At 42.6% G+C, this 18,075-nt stretch overlaps 1 protein-coding gene across 2 annotated transcripts in view; it reads right to left on the minus strand.

Annotated features, from left to right (window-relative positions):
- Positions 1-18,075, minus strand: part of ACTN2 (actinin alpha 2) — an 80,813-nt gene that overhangs the window by 31,609 nt on the left and 31,129 nt on the right. The window contains exons 3-9 of one of the 2 annotated variants that reach the window (XM_032242265.1): positions 17,497-17,616; positions 16,327-16,413; positions 11,435-11,522; positions 9,713-9,791; positions 6,669-6,750; positions 2,096-2,181; positions 114-206 (exon numbers count right to left, since the gene is read on the minus strand). In XM_032242265.1, coding sequence (XP_032098156.1) covers positions 114-206; positions 2,096-2,181; positions 6,669-6,750; positions 9,713-9,791; positions 11,435-11,522; positions 16,327-16,413; positions 17,497-17,616 — 635 coding nt within the window. Of the gene's footprint in view, positions 1-113; positions 207-2,095; positions 2,182-3,278; positions 3,365-6,668; positions 6,751-9,712; positions 9,792-11,434; positions 11,523-16,326; positions 16,414-17,496; positions 17,617-18,075 lie in introns of both variants that reach the window. The other variant, XM_032242267.1, reaches the window with a different exon arrangement.

Genomic DNA, 18,075 nt, shown 5'->3' on the forward strand with positions numbered 1-18,075 from the left:
AAAAAAAAAAAGGAAAAACAACCCATGGAGTATTTTTTTACCCTGTTTTCACCCTCTGTGCCTCAACCCCTGCGTGAGGATGGACAGTTCTGCAGGTCGCCAGTTTCCTTTACCTCACTCGCTAGCCTCTCATATTCTTCCATCAGCCTCTCATTCTCTTGATTCACAGCAAGAACCTTACATATCCTGTTAGCCGCTGTCTCGGCCTGTAAAACACAATAGGTAAACAGGACGGCTCCGTCGACGGGAATGTACACACACAGCACGGAACGACGTGGAGGATGAGGAGGACGAGGGGGGTGGCGTGCTGTAGACGGTGCAGAGTCTGGGTTAGGTTGTGGTAAGACTGAGGGCATGGCTTTTGCATTCTATGAATCATTTCACACCTTCGTCACAGTTTTCACACAGACTTACACGGCAGGCTGATTAGACTGTAGGGAATAATGGGGAGAGAGCATTAGTCTCAAACACAAACTTGGTAAACATCCAGCAAGTTAGTCACAGAAATATATGGGTCCAGGAAACCAAGATCTTGGGTCCCTCAGTGTCCACCTGAACTCTCCACTGATCTCATGACGATGGGATGGAAACGCCCTGAGTAACATTAGCCTTTGGAAATCAAGGCAAAAATGACTGGGTCATAAAAATACAGATATGCCATTGCACTTGAATTCACTGAAGACCTCATCTCCTGATCTCCTGATAAGAATATGCAGAACTTTCTGGGGAGGGGATGCTTCCACAGAGCTGAGCTTGCTTTAAGATTTTGTTGGCGAGTATTTCAAACAAATTTCAATAACTTGATATTCAAACCCAAACTAAATACTTAATGTTTTCTTTATTGCAAATATGATGCCTTTGACCTGAGGTACAGAGCTGTCTTCTAGAACTGGATTTGTATCGCAAAACTTTACTACTCATAACGGAAAAAGATCTCTAAAGCAACAGCAGGTGTTTCCGTACAGGGAAGTTTAAAGGTGTTTGTGGATGGGAAACTCTCCACTCTCCTGGCCTAGACGCCATGCTTCCTTTTGTCTGTTACAGTTGCCATGTTCCTTGACTAAAATTATATAATGCTTTACCCTCTCTTACTATAAGGACAAATTATGGATATGGCAGAGCCCCGATGAAAGATCTATCCAAACAAGACAACTTATATGTATAAAATTAAAGCGTATAATCTACATTTACTGTTAGTTTTGATAAGGAATTCCTAGCTAAAAAAAAAAAAAAAAGATTTTGTCTAACTGACATGAGAAGTCATTGAAGTAATACACAACTCTCTATCATCCTCTGTGGAAAGGAACGTGGGGCAGGAGTGGCAAAGTGCCTTGAGCCACAACGGTATGATGGAACCAGAGGGACTTGCCTATCCAGGCTTCTGGGCTCACAGCCTGTTCCAAGGCCTTTCCTCCAGAGCCCTAACCAGCCTGTTAGCGTCACTTCCTAGTGATGGGCTTTCACTGAAACACTGCATCCTCAGCCCACTCCAGCTCATCAGGATCCTCCAAGGAGAGGCAGAAACAGAAGCAGGTGAATATGCAGAAAGCTGAGAGCCGTTCTTCCTCAGGGTCCCTCGGGTGGTTTGTCTTGAGAAATGTAAATATTTTTGAGGTTCCGACTCTGTTATCCCTTTCACTATTTCACTTAAAATAACATGAGTCTTGAAAGATGTTAGAACAAATCACAGAACTGTGAAGGCAATTTCTAAGCAGAGAACAAGGCTGAGTTGGAAAGGCATTCATTTCTCCTTGCCGCATTTCCCCTTTTCCACTCAATGCATGTGGCTCCAATTTCATGGCATCTGTTTTTTTTTTTCCCTAAAGCGCTAATACTTTCCACAACTCACTAATGAAACAAAGGAAATGTATTAAAAGAAAAACACAGAAAAACATTTCAGGAACTGTCTAAAGTTAAGGCTGTTAAAAAAACGTTTTCACAGTTTAGAACTTGCCAAATTAGGTTATTAGAAAACACTCAGAAAGATTCCAAGGTCAGATGTGAAGCGCACAAACACACACTCAAGTATGCACACACAACTACAACCAACAGAGAGAGAGCAACGCAACAGCCCGGACGGACAAGCGTTGAGTACCTGCTCCGCGCCCGCAAAAGCGTGGTAGAAGCAAGAGACGTACGTCATGATGGCTCTTTCATCGGGTTTGGGGGTGTTCACGATGTCTGAAGGGGGAGAAAATAACACAGGACACGCACACACACACGCACACACACAGACGAAGGGGGGAAACCGGGGAGAACAGAGGGAAGAACAAATTGGTTTACGTGGACCCATTTTCTGCGTCTCAGGGGCCCGTGGTCCTGAACCTCAGGAAGGCCGTACAGTAACGAAATGATTCGTGAACACGGTGGTTTGAGCCAGCATGTTTTTAAAGGATGGAACTGAGGGTTTGTTTTCTCCCCCACCCCTTGATGGGCCTTGAAAGGGGCATTCGATGCATTCACGTGGAAACCCGGTGCGTGGCGGATCAGAGCTTGTTACCCCTTCCTCGGGACTCTGGTCCTCCGACCACAGCAGGACACCCAGCCCCTTTGCTCCGAGGAGCACAGGTCACTTTGCGAGACGCAGGGAATATTCACGGGGCTGCACTGGGCTGTCTGTCCTCCCACGTCCCCTTCCCCACCCTCGCCACTGTTGGGGATTCCTCCTCTGCAAAGTGCCTTGTGTGAGGATGAAATTCACCGGAGAGGGCAACTCTTTCAATCACTTCTGTAACTTACCATGACGCTTACAGAAATCACCAAGAGCAACCAAATATCTGAAGAGAAGGGTCTAGTGGCTTGTGCTGATTATGACTCTCGCTACTATTTCTACTAGTTGCTGAAACAGTCAATAGGAAGACAGAAAACAGAACCATGAAAACCTACATCCTTTCTCCCTCCATCTTGGCAACACCATTTTTTCGTAAGTTTGTTCATGAACTTGGGTCAGTCAATGGGTCAGTGTGAAGTTAAAAAGACAACCTGGTAATTCCTTATGGTGAAACCCAGTCACTGGGTTTGCAGAGACTATGAACAGAAAGGATGTGGGGTTGTGTAACTATGGAGTCTTCCGGAAAACAAACACGAACGGCATAGCACTGCATGAACAGAAAGTCAGTTTCAAAGAAAGCTAGACTAAAAAAGACAAACAGCTGCCTCCTCAGAACCAGACGGTCTCCTCACTCTGAGGAGGGGGAGGGAAAAGAGGAAAATGGTTGAAAAAAAATTAAGACACAGAAGGTGAAGGGTGAGCAGTGACTCATGGTTTACATCCTCACCTTCTGTGCACCAGCAAAAGCATGATAGTAACAGGAAACATAAGTCATTATGGCTCTTTCATCGGGTCTGGCAGTATATACTAAATCTGTGTGGAGAAAAGAAGGTTAGCTGCGTAGATGGTCTAACACAGCAGGCTTCTGCTAAGTGCTTCCTCAGAGATGTTGGAATCATGAATCTTCCCCCCTCACCCCCACACACTTAAGCTGTTAAAATTTTGGCTCACATCAAAGAAGTCACACCCACAAAGTGATTCTCTGTGAACTTTTCAGAATAGTCAGGGGAAATAAAGGAATTGCCAAAGAGAATGGCAAGGCTAACCCAGACAAACATGTACGGCATACCACTGCATGAACAGAAAGTCAGTTTCGAAGAAAGCTACACTGAAAAAGACAAACAACTGTCTCCCCCAAATCAGACGGTATCCTTACTCTGAGGGGGGGAAAGAAGAGCCTTAACCTAGCAAGGAAGCCACATCCATGGACAGAGTTAGGCCTTGGGAATGCAACGAAGCGCACACACCAGCTCACTCTGCTGGACTTACTATTACTACGTCCACGGAGGGGCCAGCGCTCAACAAGATCCCTTCTGCAGGCTCACATGGGACAAGGGTACCCACAGATCTAAACCCAGTCTGCACCTCAAACGAGGATTTGGGGAGGGAAATAGAGAAACAATTTTTACAGCCTTTTAAAAGCACAGTAGGTTAAGTGTAGGAAGAGTTTCACCAGTTTTGGCTACAAGTAACAGTTCATGGGTGTGGGCCAATGAGCCACCTGAAAATCCCCATGTGAGTTCAGAGGCCAACACAAACGACAGAAATTAAGGTCCACGACAGCAGGTGGGAAGGCAAGGATTTATCAAAAGGGACTCATGATCAGAGGAGACCTGGACCTGACATTACCATAAAAGAGCAGCAGAAATTTTAGAATGCTGATAGAATGCTGTGGTGATGGGGAGTTCAAATGCAGGCTACGAACGCACAACAGGGAACGCGTGGGCTAAATCTATTCGGCAGCGATGCCACCGCTCACTTTACACGCAAGGTGGCCAAGTTCAGAACTGTTTGCCGGAAGATTCTTTTGAACAATTATTCCACAAAGTTAGTAACATAGTGTGTGAGCATCCTCCTGAACCATTAAAAGGGAAAGACGAAGAAAAGTATGGAAAATTAGGAGGAAATGAACACGGTGCTAACACACCCCCTCTGGCTGGAAGGACAGGTAGAACGGACATCTGGCTAGACCAGGACTCAGAGACGAAGGAAAATGGAAGAACTGAGGACGATAATTTTAGCAGCGCCAGAGTGACACTGATGGTGATCCTGCTGATAATTAGACATGAGTGCTGGAATATGAAACACCCCCAATTTAGGAATTGGGAGGCAGGAATAAACTAGAAAATGTATTAAATGTTGCCTGTTTTCTCCTCTCTTTAGTATCCTGGCTATTAACTCAGTGGGAAAACTCAAGATAGTTACTTATCATATGAAAAGGTCAAAAGAAAGATCATACAAATATCAGCTTCGCTTAGGACAGATGGACAAAGAGGAAAGGAAATTTCCTATGTTGCTACCTCAGTGTTTAATAGACTTTGTCCCTCTGAAGACTTTCGGAGAAACCATAAGTAGAATTCCAAATAATGCATTCAAGTGTTAACACCCAATGATACAGACGTTTGATTTAAAATGATTAAATTAATTAATGAGCAAAATTAGAGTTCTAATTGAAAGACTGCTGTTATGGGTTGAATTGCATTTCCCAAAAAGACACATTGAAGTCAACTGCCAGCACCCCTGTGAATGTAACCTTATTTGGAAGTAGATCCTTGCAGATATAATCAAGTGAAGATGGGGTCATGCTGGAGCAGGATAGGCCCTTAATGCAACGTGACTGGTATCCTTGTAAGAAAATATTCACAGGTCAGGCACGGTGGCTCACACCTGTAATCCGACGCTGCAGCATGTGGATCACCTGAGGTCAGGAGTTCGAGACCAGCCTGACCAACATGGTGAAACCCTGTCTCTACCAAAAGAAACAAAAATTAGCCGGGCATGGTGGTGCATGCCTGTAAGCCCAGTTACTCAGGAGGCTAAGGCAGGAGAATCTCTTGAGCCCAGGAGACAAGAGGTTGCAGTGAGTCAAGATCGTGCCACTGCACTCCAGCCTGGGTGACAGAGTGAGACTCCATCTCAAAAAAGAAAAAAAGAAAAGAAAAGAAAATATTCACAGAAGGGGAAAGGCCTCTTCAAGACAGAGGCAGAGACTGGACTGATGCTGCCACAATCCAAAGAATGTCCGGGGCTTCTACAAGGTGGAAGAGGCAAGGAGGAACGCTCCCCCAGAGGTACAAGGTATTGCCTACTCCTTGATTTCAGACACAGCCTCGAGAGCTGTGAGTTTCTACCGTGTTGTTAGGCTGCCTAGTTTACAGTAAGTTGTTACAAAGGCCATAATACAATTACCAAAAGCAAGGATGGATGGAAGATTGACAACTGACTATAATCAATTTCCTTAGTTTTTCCCAACAATGCTAATTAGTGGAAGTAATGGACCATTAGGGAATAATAATATTTACAATAAACAAATATATAAATATAAGCTTCTTGAGGGCAGGGTGTACATCTCATCAGCTCCTGCAGTACCCAGCAGAGGGTCCTGTTCACAGTAAGTGCTCAGTAAATGTCTGTTGAGTGGTAAATAAATCATGAATAAATAAAATGAATGAATGGTGCCCGTATATCTGTGCTTTCAATGGTCTGCTGTAGGTACAGCTCACACGAACTCACCACATAAAAGGGGTAAAAAAGTATTTGAAACAAGTCCCCTGGATGAGTGATGCTGAAGTACAAAATATAGAGAAATTGTTTCAGCTCTAATGAAATTAAATTTAGATGAATTAAAAACAATATGTGAAAGTCTGGATGGTACACTGACGGTGGAATGCTCCATATTCTATATTTCAGTTCTATAACTGCTGGCTGGAAGGAAGGAATTATTTCCTCTTAAGTATGTCACAAAGGCATTTATTTGCTACACTTGTCTCTATGTGGTTAGGGAGAAAACATTATGTTGATAAAAAAATAAATACAGGAAATTTTTTTTTAAATTATAAATAAAAGCATTTTGTTTCTTAGCTGAAGCTGAACTTTTTACCAAATTCTTTTGCTGTAATTTTGCTGGCTTGTTTGAGGATACAATTGGTTTTTTAAATTTATGAAGAAGCTACACATGAAAATCTCTACTACTCATGTGGCCAGTGATAGAGATTTGTTAGGGATCCACAGCACTTCAGATATAACTTAGCTATAAAATTTCTAAGGTCCCAGTGTACAGCTGTAACATCTGTAGTCTTCAAATTTTCTATAACTCAGCAAACAATTTTCATCTCACCTTCAGCATCCAACATTTTAGGAATATCCAGGTGCTTCTCAGCGATTTCCATGGCCAGGTTAATATTTCCTATGGGGTCATCCTATAAGGAAATCAAGACAATCAGATTTTTAAATATATTTTGAAACAGGAAGAATGGTTTTTACATATCTCAGTCTAGGCCGGACACCTTCCCACCCACACACAGTCATACTAGTATAACTTTCTTTTTCACCTTTTCCCAATCACTTCAAACATTTAGAGAAACATCAAAAATTATAGAAACCACACAATCCATGCACATTCCAACCATAAAGTGTGAACAAAGGGTTTGAGAAAATAAATGCATTGACAAGAGAGGACACGCTGAATACATCAGAACTGGTCTTCAAGCCTGTAAATAACAACATTTACATCATTCTAAATCATGAAACATGCATTTTCTAGATTTGGAAGGGGATCTTCCAAATTTTAAATTTTGAACCAACACCCTAATTTTAAATCTGGGAAAGCTGAGGGTTAAAGAGATGAAAGAAGAATGTGGCTAGCTAAAACTTTTAGTTGACTGAAGGGTGGTACTAGTGTTACACCGGGCAAAAATCATGTGGAAGCAAGAAGAAATGACAAAACCTTAAAATCATTAAGTGAATTCATGAAAAAAAATTTTGTTCTTCAGATTACATTTACCTTCCACTGTAAAAACTAGTTAAATATATGTAAGATAGCAAAATAAACTTAACCAGAGGTATATAATTAAAATAGTGAAAACAAAGAAGATGCAACATTTCTTATTATGATCCACTAGAGAAATTAACTATTAAGAATTTAAAAAGAGATGGAGGTAAGATAGAAAAATCAAAATGAAATGTAGTATTAACCTGGGGATAACTTTAATGAATTTTAATAACAAAACCATTTCAATATTTTAGAAACTGCAATGTTTTCCAATGAGCACAATCATTTTTATACCGTGAAACACTGAAAAACTGCAGGTTCCAAACATATTCACAGTGCTCAATGAAGAAACCAAAGTTAGCTTTCTGGCCTCACAGGGTATACAGCGATTTCAGTTAAAGAAAACAAAGTTTTTAACTAAAGGTTGTTTTAACAAAGCCCTCTCACCATTTGACTGAAAGCAGTCATGTCACCAAGTGAATCTCACGTGCATATTTGATGCAAATGTTCAGAAAGCCAAATAGCTGAGTAAAAGTTTTACTTTTTCAAAAACCAGAGGATTTCAGCATTGAAACCACAGAGTGATGAATCTGAGCCTTTGTGAAAGTTACCTCAGAGTATGATTTAAATGACAAAATGTGCCAATTAAGTATTTATTTCCTACCTCAGCTATTGGCCGGGTGACCTCCAATAGATTACTAACTTCTCACTTTCTTCATCTGTGAAACTGGGATAATAACAGCACCTCCTTTATAGGGTTACTGTGCATTGTGAAGATTGAATGTGCACGTGGGGCTTTATATATATGCATATATGTGTGTGTGAATGCACATGTATGTTTCTTTGTTTATAACAGAGCCTGCTCTCGCACGATATAAATATTAGTTGCTATTGTATTACCATTTTTCTACTTTCTTAGATCATCAGTTACTACAGGTCTATTGACATTTTGTAATGTAAACTGACCATAATAAACTGCTAATGAAACTAGGTCTATCCAGTACAATCCCCTCATTTTGCAAATGAGATTAAGATTAATTGAAAAGAAATGTACGCTGTCTATATGCTTGAAACATTTCAAAGTAATTCAGGGGATAAGAAAATACATCCATTGAAAAGATGGGAAAAAGCTCTGTTTTCATGGGCTACCTTACAATACATCAGTCTTAACCTTTAGGATGCAAGTAAACTCTTCACATGCTACCTTGTAGGCTATGGAGACAGGTGGGGGCAGGAGGTGAGGAAGAGAGAACTAAAGAGGAGGTGGAAACCAGGTCACTCTTCTTACGACCATCCATGCCACACGAGCGAGGTCGGCATGCAACAGGGCTGGAGCCCACGCCCAAACACAGCAACAGCACGTGAACGGGGAGCTCAGCACACCAGCACCCAGGAGGAAACATGCAGGGGCTGCGGAAATGTGTAGTGCGGGGAGCCTTGCTTTTACCCTTAGGTCTTTAAACGCCATTATTTCTCAGGCAGCACAGAGCAGCCCCAAGATTCAGAAAGGACATTGACTTCTTTTTCCATCATGGGTTACATCTCAAAACTACTTTTTTGTTTTGGAGTCGGTGTGTCACTCTGCGGCCCAGGCTGGAGTGCGGTGTCGGGGGCGTGGATCGCACTCTGCTGCAGCCTCAAACTCCGGGGCTCAAGCGAGTCTCCTGCCTCAGCTTCCCAAAGTGCTGGGACTACAGGTGTGAGCCATCACACCCAGCCTCAAAACTACTTTTAAAGAAAGAATCTGAATACTAACCTGGGACCTAAACACACAGAACCTTTCCCTTAAAGGGAGAATTGCAGTTTTCTAAGTTAAATTTTCTGAAATAAAGTAAAACTAAAAAAAAAAAAAAAAAAAAATGCCCCAAAAACTTCTTTTACAAGGCTACAAATAATATTTTCTATCAATAACAAGAGAGTTACGAAGTAGCCCTTGTGTGATAGACAAGTTAATCAATTCTGCAACTAAATACTCCAGAAAACGTCAAGGGAACTTGACTTTAAAAAAGGCTTGGACTATCTGAACCTTTCTTCCCTTAAAGACATAGGCTTCACTTCTCATATTTAGAATCCAGGAATGTAAAATCTCTAATATATAGAAAGCCTTCATAGTAAATCAAGCCAAATCAACAAACATATTTTGATATGGGCAAAAAGGGATGACTTAACCTTAGGTCTCGTCCTCCCTAATTTTAAGAGGTAAGTGTTTTCCTGGCTACCCTTCATATTTACATCATGGGAAAGGCTAGCCGGGAGAATATGCTTTTTCCTGGTGGCCATTTCTGCAGCTGGCCCTGGGGTTTGTGATAGGCTAGTGCTGATGTGCTCATTTGCAGGACATGCCGAGATGCGTGGCTGGGGACACTGCATGCCGGGCCACCCAGAATAACCTTGTTAAGCTTCGAGTAGTCAATGAGGTCAGGCCGGTGTCGGTGGATGAGGGCACAGAGTCCAAGGCCATCTTTCCAGCTTCACCACCGTCAAGAAGAACAGGAACACGTGTTAGCGGAAAGAAAGCAGCAGCCAGCGTCTGCACTTGGTCAGATGTTGGCCTTCCTTCTGTCTGACTTACCGCACGGAAGACCCCACGTACCTTCCTCTTTACCCCGCCCAGTCAGCTTGAACACTCACCTTCTTCCCAGGGTCCGCTGTAGGGGCCTCGCTTTCTGCTTCCTCACCTGAGACTTGCCCTGTGTCCTGCCCCGGTCTGGTCCATGCTGGCACAGGCAGTGACAGGAAGGGAGATGCCTCTACTGCTGTCCCTGCCCTGTCAGTCCCCAGGTCTCCTGTCTCTCCTCCAAGTCTCCATTCTGGCCCTTACCCCAGAGTCTGCCCAATAAACATACACAAGGATGTCTACCCTGAAAATGTCCAGAACACGCCTCCTCTGAAAGTTCTTGAGATGCTTCAAAAGCCTCCCAGATACTCCTCTGTCTTTCTTTATAAACTTCTTTTTTTTTTTTTTTTCTTTAAGGCAAAGTCGTGTAGGTGAAGGAGGATATGCAATTAGCAGGGCAGATGTTTATTTCTGGTCTGTTTCCCCATAGACACCAGCTCTAAATGCCCCATAGACAAGACCAGGCCAGACCTTGCTGGTGACAGCAGGTTCAGTGAGAGCGGAGTGTGGGAGCTCTGTTCCTTAAAGGGTCTGGGGTAGAAGGAGACCTCTGTGAGGATCAGTGCCACAGTGCTGAAGTAATCGGGCCCACTGGGAGCCAGAAAAAGAAAAGCAAGTTGAGTGAATGCAGGTCTGGGCACTCTGACTTTGACACCTGCAGAAAGTCCCAGCCCTTGACAGCTCCTCTCATCTGCCAAACCCCACGTTGCAGAGACAAAGGCGGCTTCTCTTCCCCTTTGGCCTCCCAAGGCCTGACGCAGTAGACATTCTGAGACTATTTCTTTAACTAGAAGAACTTCTCCAGTTTTTCACCATGGTTCATCCTCATCTTTCCTTTTTCTGATTAGCAGTGGCCAATAGTGGGCCTGTTTACATTCACGGGTAACCTAGCAACCAAAGGTGAAACTATAACCACCTCTTTTACTTCAACATAATAATGACCAATCTACACGAGAAAGACTGATGCAAGTGACAGAATCATGCTCTGCTCTTACGCCGAGATTTCACTCATCTCATTTCCTACAATTTTTCAAAGATAATTTTTCTACGTCGTTCGAATTTCAGCAGACCAAAGCTGATGGGGGAAGGGTCTTTCTATTTCCTACAGGCTGAGAAGTCACTAGTGGCGGGTATGCAGACTCTGCCAGGGCCTCCCTCTTCCCTGAGAAACAACAGCCATTCCTGCTGCCCTTCCCCAATACCAGGGTGAAGGCTAAAGTAAGATGCATGCTTACAACCCCAAATTCAGGAGAATCCTTCTGGCACTGCAGCACTACGCACCTACAAATACAGTCCTGCCTTACCAGCATGCTAAGGCTTAATCCAGAGTTTTCCTTTGGGAGACTTTAAGCATCAAGAATTCTACAGCCTGAGTTCTCCTCCATACATAAAAGTCTTCTTAGGTGAGAGGAAAACACGGGTGTGCACAAACACTGTTCCCTATGCTACCCACGGATGCCACTGAGAATACAGGACCGGGGCCCTCGGTGCTCACCTAGTATGGAAGTTCTGAATGTTCACATTTCTATAAGGAGCGGTTTTCCTCTGACACCACAGCAGCAGGCCTTCTTTGGCAGACGTTTCTGGAATGACAGTCAAGAAAAAGTGTCCATGGGGAAATGCTGCTTGGTTCACCCAATACCTAGTCACTTTCGAAACACACCTCTCAGGGGGTGGATCACCAAGTACATCATCTCTTCTTACAGCCTCTGTCAGCGCGTGGGAGCCAGAGCCCTGATCTTGGTGACGAACTTCAAAAGGACAATGCAGGAGCAATCACAGCTCCAACATAAAAAGACACTAAAACCAGACTTCAGGGTGTTTGGTGATTTACCCCTTTTTTAAATGGAAAAAAAAAAAAACCAACCTTTTTTTTTTTTTTTTTTTTTTTTTGAGGCAGAGTCTTCTCTGTCACCCAGGCTGGAGTGCAGTGGTGCGATCTTGGCTCATTACAGCCTCTGCCTCTGGGATTCAAGAGATTCTCCTGCCTCAGCCTCCTGAGAGGCTGGGACTACAGGTGCCATTACCATGCCTGGCTAATTTTTGCACTTTTTGTAGAGACAGGATTTCGCCACTTTGGTCAGGCTGGTCCAACTCCTGACCTCAGGTGATCCCCCTGCCTCAGCCTCCCAAAGTAAAGGGATTACAGGCATGAGCCACTGTGCCTGGCTGAAAATAAATTTTTAAAAACTGTGTACCCCATCATGTGCGGTGACACTGGGGACAACTATTATTCAGGACCAGAGACTCAGGGTCCAATATGAAAAGGAGGGCTGTGGATGCTGACGGACCTTTCCCCGCCTCTTTGCTGGCTGCATCCTTAAAGTACTAGCAAAGCTTGATACTGAGCACAACCTCTAACTGAAGTGAGTCTTACAGGACAATCGGATCCTCTGTATTCACTTAAAGTTTGCTGCACACAATCCTGAAAATACACAAACATAAATAGTCTACAGTGTAACTCCCACGGAAAAATAAAATGTGTATAGTTGATGACAACTAATCTACCATTCATCCAGTTTGTAATTCATACTCTTAGGTAAATGGAATTCACAGAGGCTACCACATCTCAAATGTATTCCCTTACCCAGTGATTTTACAATATTTGAAGGGTTTTATTGGTAAATTTCAAGTATGGCCAATTGACTTCTGACCAAAAAAAAAGAAAAGAAAAGAAAAACCAGCACCATCTGTGATGACCATAAAAATGTGCTGCTCAGACATCCCACGGCTGCAGCTGGGCGCATGGGGCAAGCAACTGTCAGGCCAGCTGCAGCCCTCTGAGTGCACCACACCCCTGCATTCCCACTGAGGCCACAGTTCCCCAGGGCCACTCAGCCGAGGACTGGGCGGGGATGACGGGGAGTGAGCAGTAGAGCTGAGACATCCCTGTGCAACGTGAGACTCTTCTCAATGCAGCTAAGGATTAAAGACTCCATCAGCATGGCAGAATTTACCTCAGAACTGTACTGCAGTCTGAGACTTTCTTCCCCAAGTCTCCTTCCTTCCTCTTCTCGGCCCAGGTGTCAGCCAGGAGCTCTGGTCTGAAGGCTCCTCAGGCATCTCCTTCTCCCTCCCCTTCAACCTGCACAGGCATTTTCCCCAAGAAATCTCTTGCACGTCTGGTATGGGCTGAAAGTTGGTGTCTTCCAGCCCATCACCAAATTCACGTTGAAGCCCTAAACCTTAACGTGCCTGTATTTGGAAATGGGGCCTTCGGGAGGCGCTTAGGGTTAGATGAGGTCACGAGGTTGGGGTCCTCATGATTGGATTAGTGCCCTCATCAGAAGAGACATCGAGGAGCCTGCTCACTGGCAGATTCTCCCCCACCCCCACCCACCATGTGCAGTACGGCAAGGCAGCAGCCATCTGCGAGCCAGGAAGAGGGTCCTCCCAGAACCAGACCATGCTGGCACTCTGATTTTGGTCTTCCAGCCTCAAGAACTGTAAGAAAATAAAGGTCTGCTGTTTAAGCCACCCACATGCTATGGTATGTTTTTATAAACGCCTGGGAAGACTACAACAATTTCTAGTAAGTCTTGGCACCAGCTTCCTGGAGGACCCAAACCAACACACATCCAAACAGCTCCTCAGAGCCGCTTACCTAACTTAGGATTCTGCTTATATTTAGATGCTAACAATTTGGAAAGTCCCTAAAGCACGTGGACTCATAACTAACACGGGGCCTTCCATCTTAGGAAGGGGTGGAAGCTGATTTTTTTCACATCAAAATAACTATTCTGTAATTATTTATCTAAATTGTCCTTAGTTCACACTTTCTTGGACCTCTAACCTAGATAAAATACACATACCCCTAAAGTTCCATGTGCTATAACTTGAATGACTCCTGTTCATGTCTCTAAACTAGCAAGTGCCGAAAATAAACTGAAACTATTCTTTTTTCTTTTTTCCACCAGCTCTGCGCCTTCAGTGTAGTGAACTAAAACTATTAAGACTTCATTAAAATGTGAATTGATACAGATGATGAAATCAGGAACTCCACATCCAGTTGTTCTGCGTCTTTGCAGTCCCAACCAATGTAATTAACAAGAAAAAGTACATCAGGACAAAATAATGGGATGTATTTAATAAAGTTTAAATGAAACTTACCAGGTTAGAAGAGTAAACAAAGGTACAGTATATCTACAAAATCTTAATATTGCTACTGAAGTGTAGATTTTACAAGTCACGGTGTTTCACTTAGTTTGTGTCTGAATATGTGTGAACTCTCTTGGGCCATGAATGTCGAGCAAGGCTTTTTCCTTATTTAATTGGTTTCTACAGTCAAAGCTGACCCTCCTCCAACCCCAAATCCATGTTTAGGCTTTCAGCAAAAGGTTAACAAGCTTGTGCAAATTACATACATTACTGGAAAACCTACTCCCAAAAGGTGTATGGGAAAGTGGAAATGCGGGCATTTGGCACAGACAGGTCTACATATAAAACCCTCATCATGGGCGTTAAAAGCTTGTTACAGATTGGCAGTGACATCTGTCATTCTATCATGAAAAATTGTATGACACCCCAAGGAGCCCCATCACCTACTTACATCTGGACTGCCTTCACCAACAGATATATTAATCTCTCATTTTCTTTCTTGGAAGAGGCTCTTCACTTTGTTGAAGGAAACTCACTCCTCAAAGAATTTTTTTCTAATAACAATGACTTTTTCTACATACTGCACATCATTAAAACAGATAAAGATGATCTTTCTTTAGACTCCAGAAATTAAATGAGGTTATTAAAAAATTGCTCCATAAAACGAAAGCAAACAAAAACATAAGTCAGCAAACTAACAGTATCTACTGTGTTGGACACTGCAGAACCATCTGCTTGAAGAGATTTAGGTACTTTGCTAATAAAATTACAGGTTTTTAATGTTTAATTTCTTAGTCTTGTGAAGAGCAGATTAACATAGCTTTTATTGCAAAATTTTACAAAATATCGTGATTTAGCTATCTTGCTTTGGGCGTGTTAATAATAATTTGGGAAAAACTCTAATGAATAATACCATTCATAGCTACGCTTGAAATATATTTAAGTTTTAAATTCACATTATTCCTAATTTAAAATCTGTAACCTAATCAGAAACAACTTGAGGACCATTTCACCTCTGTAATATTTGTGGAAAAAGGATTTGCTAGACCAGCAATAGTGTGAGCAAGATTTCTAAAAATAGTATTTACTTAAAGTGAGTTCGATAGTTTAAATATTTAAATTTAGAAATATATAAAAACTGATACAATTATTACAAGTATTTAATAAAGCAGGAATTTTAGGAAGCTTCTGATTTTTTATTAGTATAAAGAAGGTACTGTAACAGAACTATACTGTGCAAAAGTTTTCAAAGTCAGATTATTTATTCATTCAAGCTGGCTGTCATTCCTGAGCCTGAATCATTGAGGTTTTAATGCCATTAGATTTTAGTTTGATTTTTAGATGACATAAATGGGTCTCCGGTGCCAGAAGGGAATCGTTGAAGTGAATCTGAAGCTCCATAAGGCAAACACTGCAGGCTTCATGTCAGCTGGTACAAGTAGGCAAAGTGTTGTTTCTTAATGTTTATTGGTTGAGGAGTGCCTAAAATCACTTAAAAAGACCAGAGTCAGAGGCTACTCTGGCCTGGGCAGAATTATAAATAACATCTCCACCCCTTACCACTCAGGTACCTGGTTACCTATGAGGTTACAGAGTCAGGGAGGCAGAATAGTTGGGCAATGCAGACAGCCCTTTTGAGGGCTAAACAGGCAAAGTTCTAAATTTAAGAATGCCAATCTGACACTTTTCAACAGTGCTGAATTCATCAAAATATTTGGGAGTATAGTGGGTGTAAAGGACTAAAGATTTTTATCTTCAGTGGCAATGCCAAGGATTAAGATTCTATGATAATGATGAAAGAGCAGTTAGGCCAAAAGATACAGTGACAATAGAGATCTTGTTTAAAAAGAAGAAAAGAAGAGAAAAAGAGAGGGAGAGAAGGAGGGAGGAAGAAAATGAAGGAAATGGCAAACGAACTTGGGTTGCAACAGATTCTTTTCTTATACGTGGGGGAAAAAGTGTTTCAGTTGTAAGACTAAAGAACTCTGCCATAGCTGCAAATTTACTAGTATAATAAGCAATCAAGAAGCTCAATAAATGCTCATTTTAAAAAGCGACTTCTGTTCTGAACATGTGCTCATTTTTGCAGACCGATTCCACCTCCCATGAATGGAACAGTGCTGCTAGAGTCTTTTCCTGTACACATAAAAAATTTATAAGAACCCAACTTACATGTCTCTCGTTCAATCACGTAAGTGACTGTTGGGACTTTCAAATACCTTGTTCAAATTTTAATTCGCAAGCTCAATTCACAAATTACACAATTAAACTTTTAATCATGTCTTTTACCTTCAACTGAAATATCCTGAATAGCAAAGCGAAGGATGATGGTCCAGATCATACCCAGGGTCATTTTCACGTTGCCATCAACAATTTCTGCAGGTAAGAAAACAACAAATTAATGTAACGACAGCATAGTTGGTACATAACTTTTCTCCTATATATAAATTTTGACTTAAAAGCTATTGGAAAATGTGCATATGGAAAGACCAGTTTATGTTTTTATAAGCATCACAGTGTGTCTGGTTATAAATACGGTATTCATAACCAAATGTCTCTAGTTTAAATGAATTCTGAGTTAATAATAAGCACAAATCTTGCATATGTATTATCACTGAAAACCACCCAGGAGTTTCCAAAGTTTTAAGATGAGACAAGCTATGGTTTTTTATTTTGTTTTGTTTTTTATTTTTTTGAGACGGAGTCTCACTCTGTCGCCTAGGTTGGAGTGATACAGTAGCACGACCTTGACTCACTGCAACCTCTGCCTCCCGGTTCCACGTGATTCTCCTGCCTCAGCCTCCTGAGTAGCTGGGACTACAGGGATTATAGGCATGCACCACCACACCCAGCTAATTTTTTGTAAATTTGGTAGAGATGGGGTTTCACCATGTTCGCCAGGCTGGTCTTGAACTCCTGACCTCAGGTCATCTGCCTGCCTCGGCCTCCCAAAGTGCTGGGATTACAAGCATGAGCCACCGTGCCCAGCCATGAGCTGAGGTTTTAGATAATCAAATAAAGAGAACACAGTCTCATCTTTACTCTGACCCTTCTTCACAGTATTCCACAGCTGGCAAGTAGCAGGGCTCAGTTGTGAATACGGAGATGTGCGTGGTAATCTCAGCTCCTGCTAACCTCACCCAATTCCCAATCTCCCACAGGGAACAAAGAGGCCACTTCCTTCCTATTAGTTCTTATTCAGAGTCACTGGGATGTATAAGTTCTTTCTCAGTCCTGTAAGTGTTCTGAAGATGACAGCATTATATTTAATTCTATGATTTACAAAGAACCTAGAGCTTGCTCTCCCACTCGTGGTACTATTTGTTCTCATCTCTATACACCCTGCACCCTAGGAGAGAGCCTGATACAAGGCAGGTACAGTGAATGGTGAGGGTTGCAGGGCACACTCGCGCTATGAGGTCAGTGTGGCAGACAGGACCACCCCACAGCACCTCTCACCTTCAGCCCCGATGGACACCAACTTCACCCCTTTGCTGGCTATGTAATCCAAAGCTTTGTTGACGTTAGCAATTTTGTGGAACCGCATTTTTCCTCGGTCAGGTTTGGGCAGCCTTTCCCCTGTTGGATGAAAAGACAATCATGCAGACATAGAGACAGGGGCCTCTTGATGCGGAATCAAGATGCCAAAACTCAAGAGTCCAGTTTTTCTTAACATGAAATGATTACATGACTATTTCTGATGTGTGCCTGGTCTCTCTAAATCACAGCAAAGAGGGAACACGAACCAAAAAATTTTTAGGATCAAATGGACCAGCAGGGAGCCATACTGTGAAGGACATATGCTTTTCAGATCTGCAGGGAGAGTCTGGTTTGGCCCACGATCCAACTTACAAATGAGTAAAAAGAGAAGCTGCTTAGAGAACCTATAGTATTCAGAGCTGCTGGCTAACTGTTAGAGCAAGTCAGGATGGCCTAGTTAAAATCACAGACCGGCTGACAGGGCTTGTTCGACACCTGATTATGAAGGTATACGGATCGGCGCAGCTCCGCCACACCCCTTCCCTGTCACACTTCTCC

This window comes from Sapajus apella, unplaced genomic scaffold, assembly GCF_009761245.1.
Source record: "Sapajus apella isolate SASKATOON/1434 unplaced genomic scaffold, GSC_monkey_1.0 scaffold49, whole genome shotgun sequence".
Taxonomy (NCBI): Eukaryota; Metazoa; Chordata; class Mammalia; order Primates; family Cebidae; genus Sapajus; species Sapajus apella.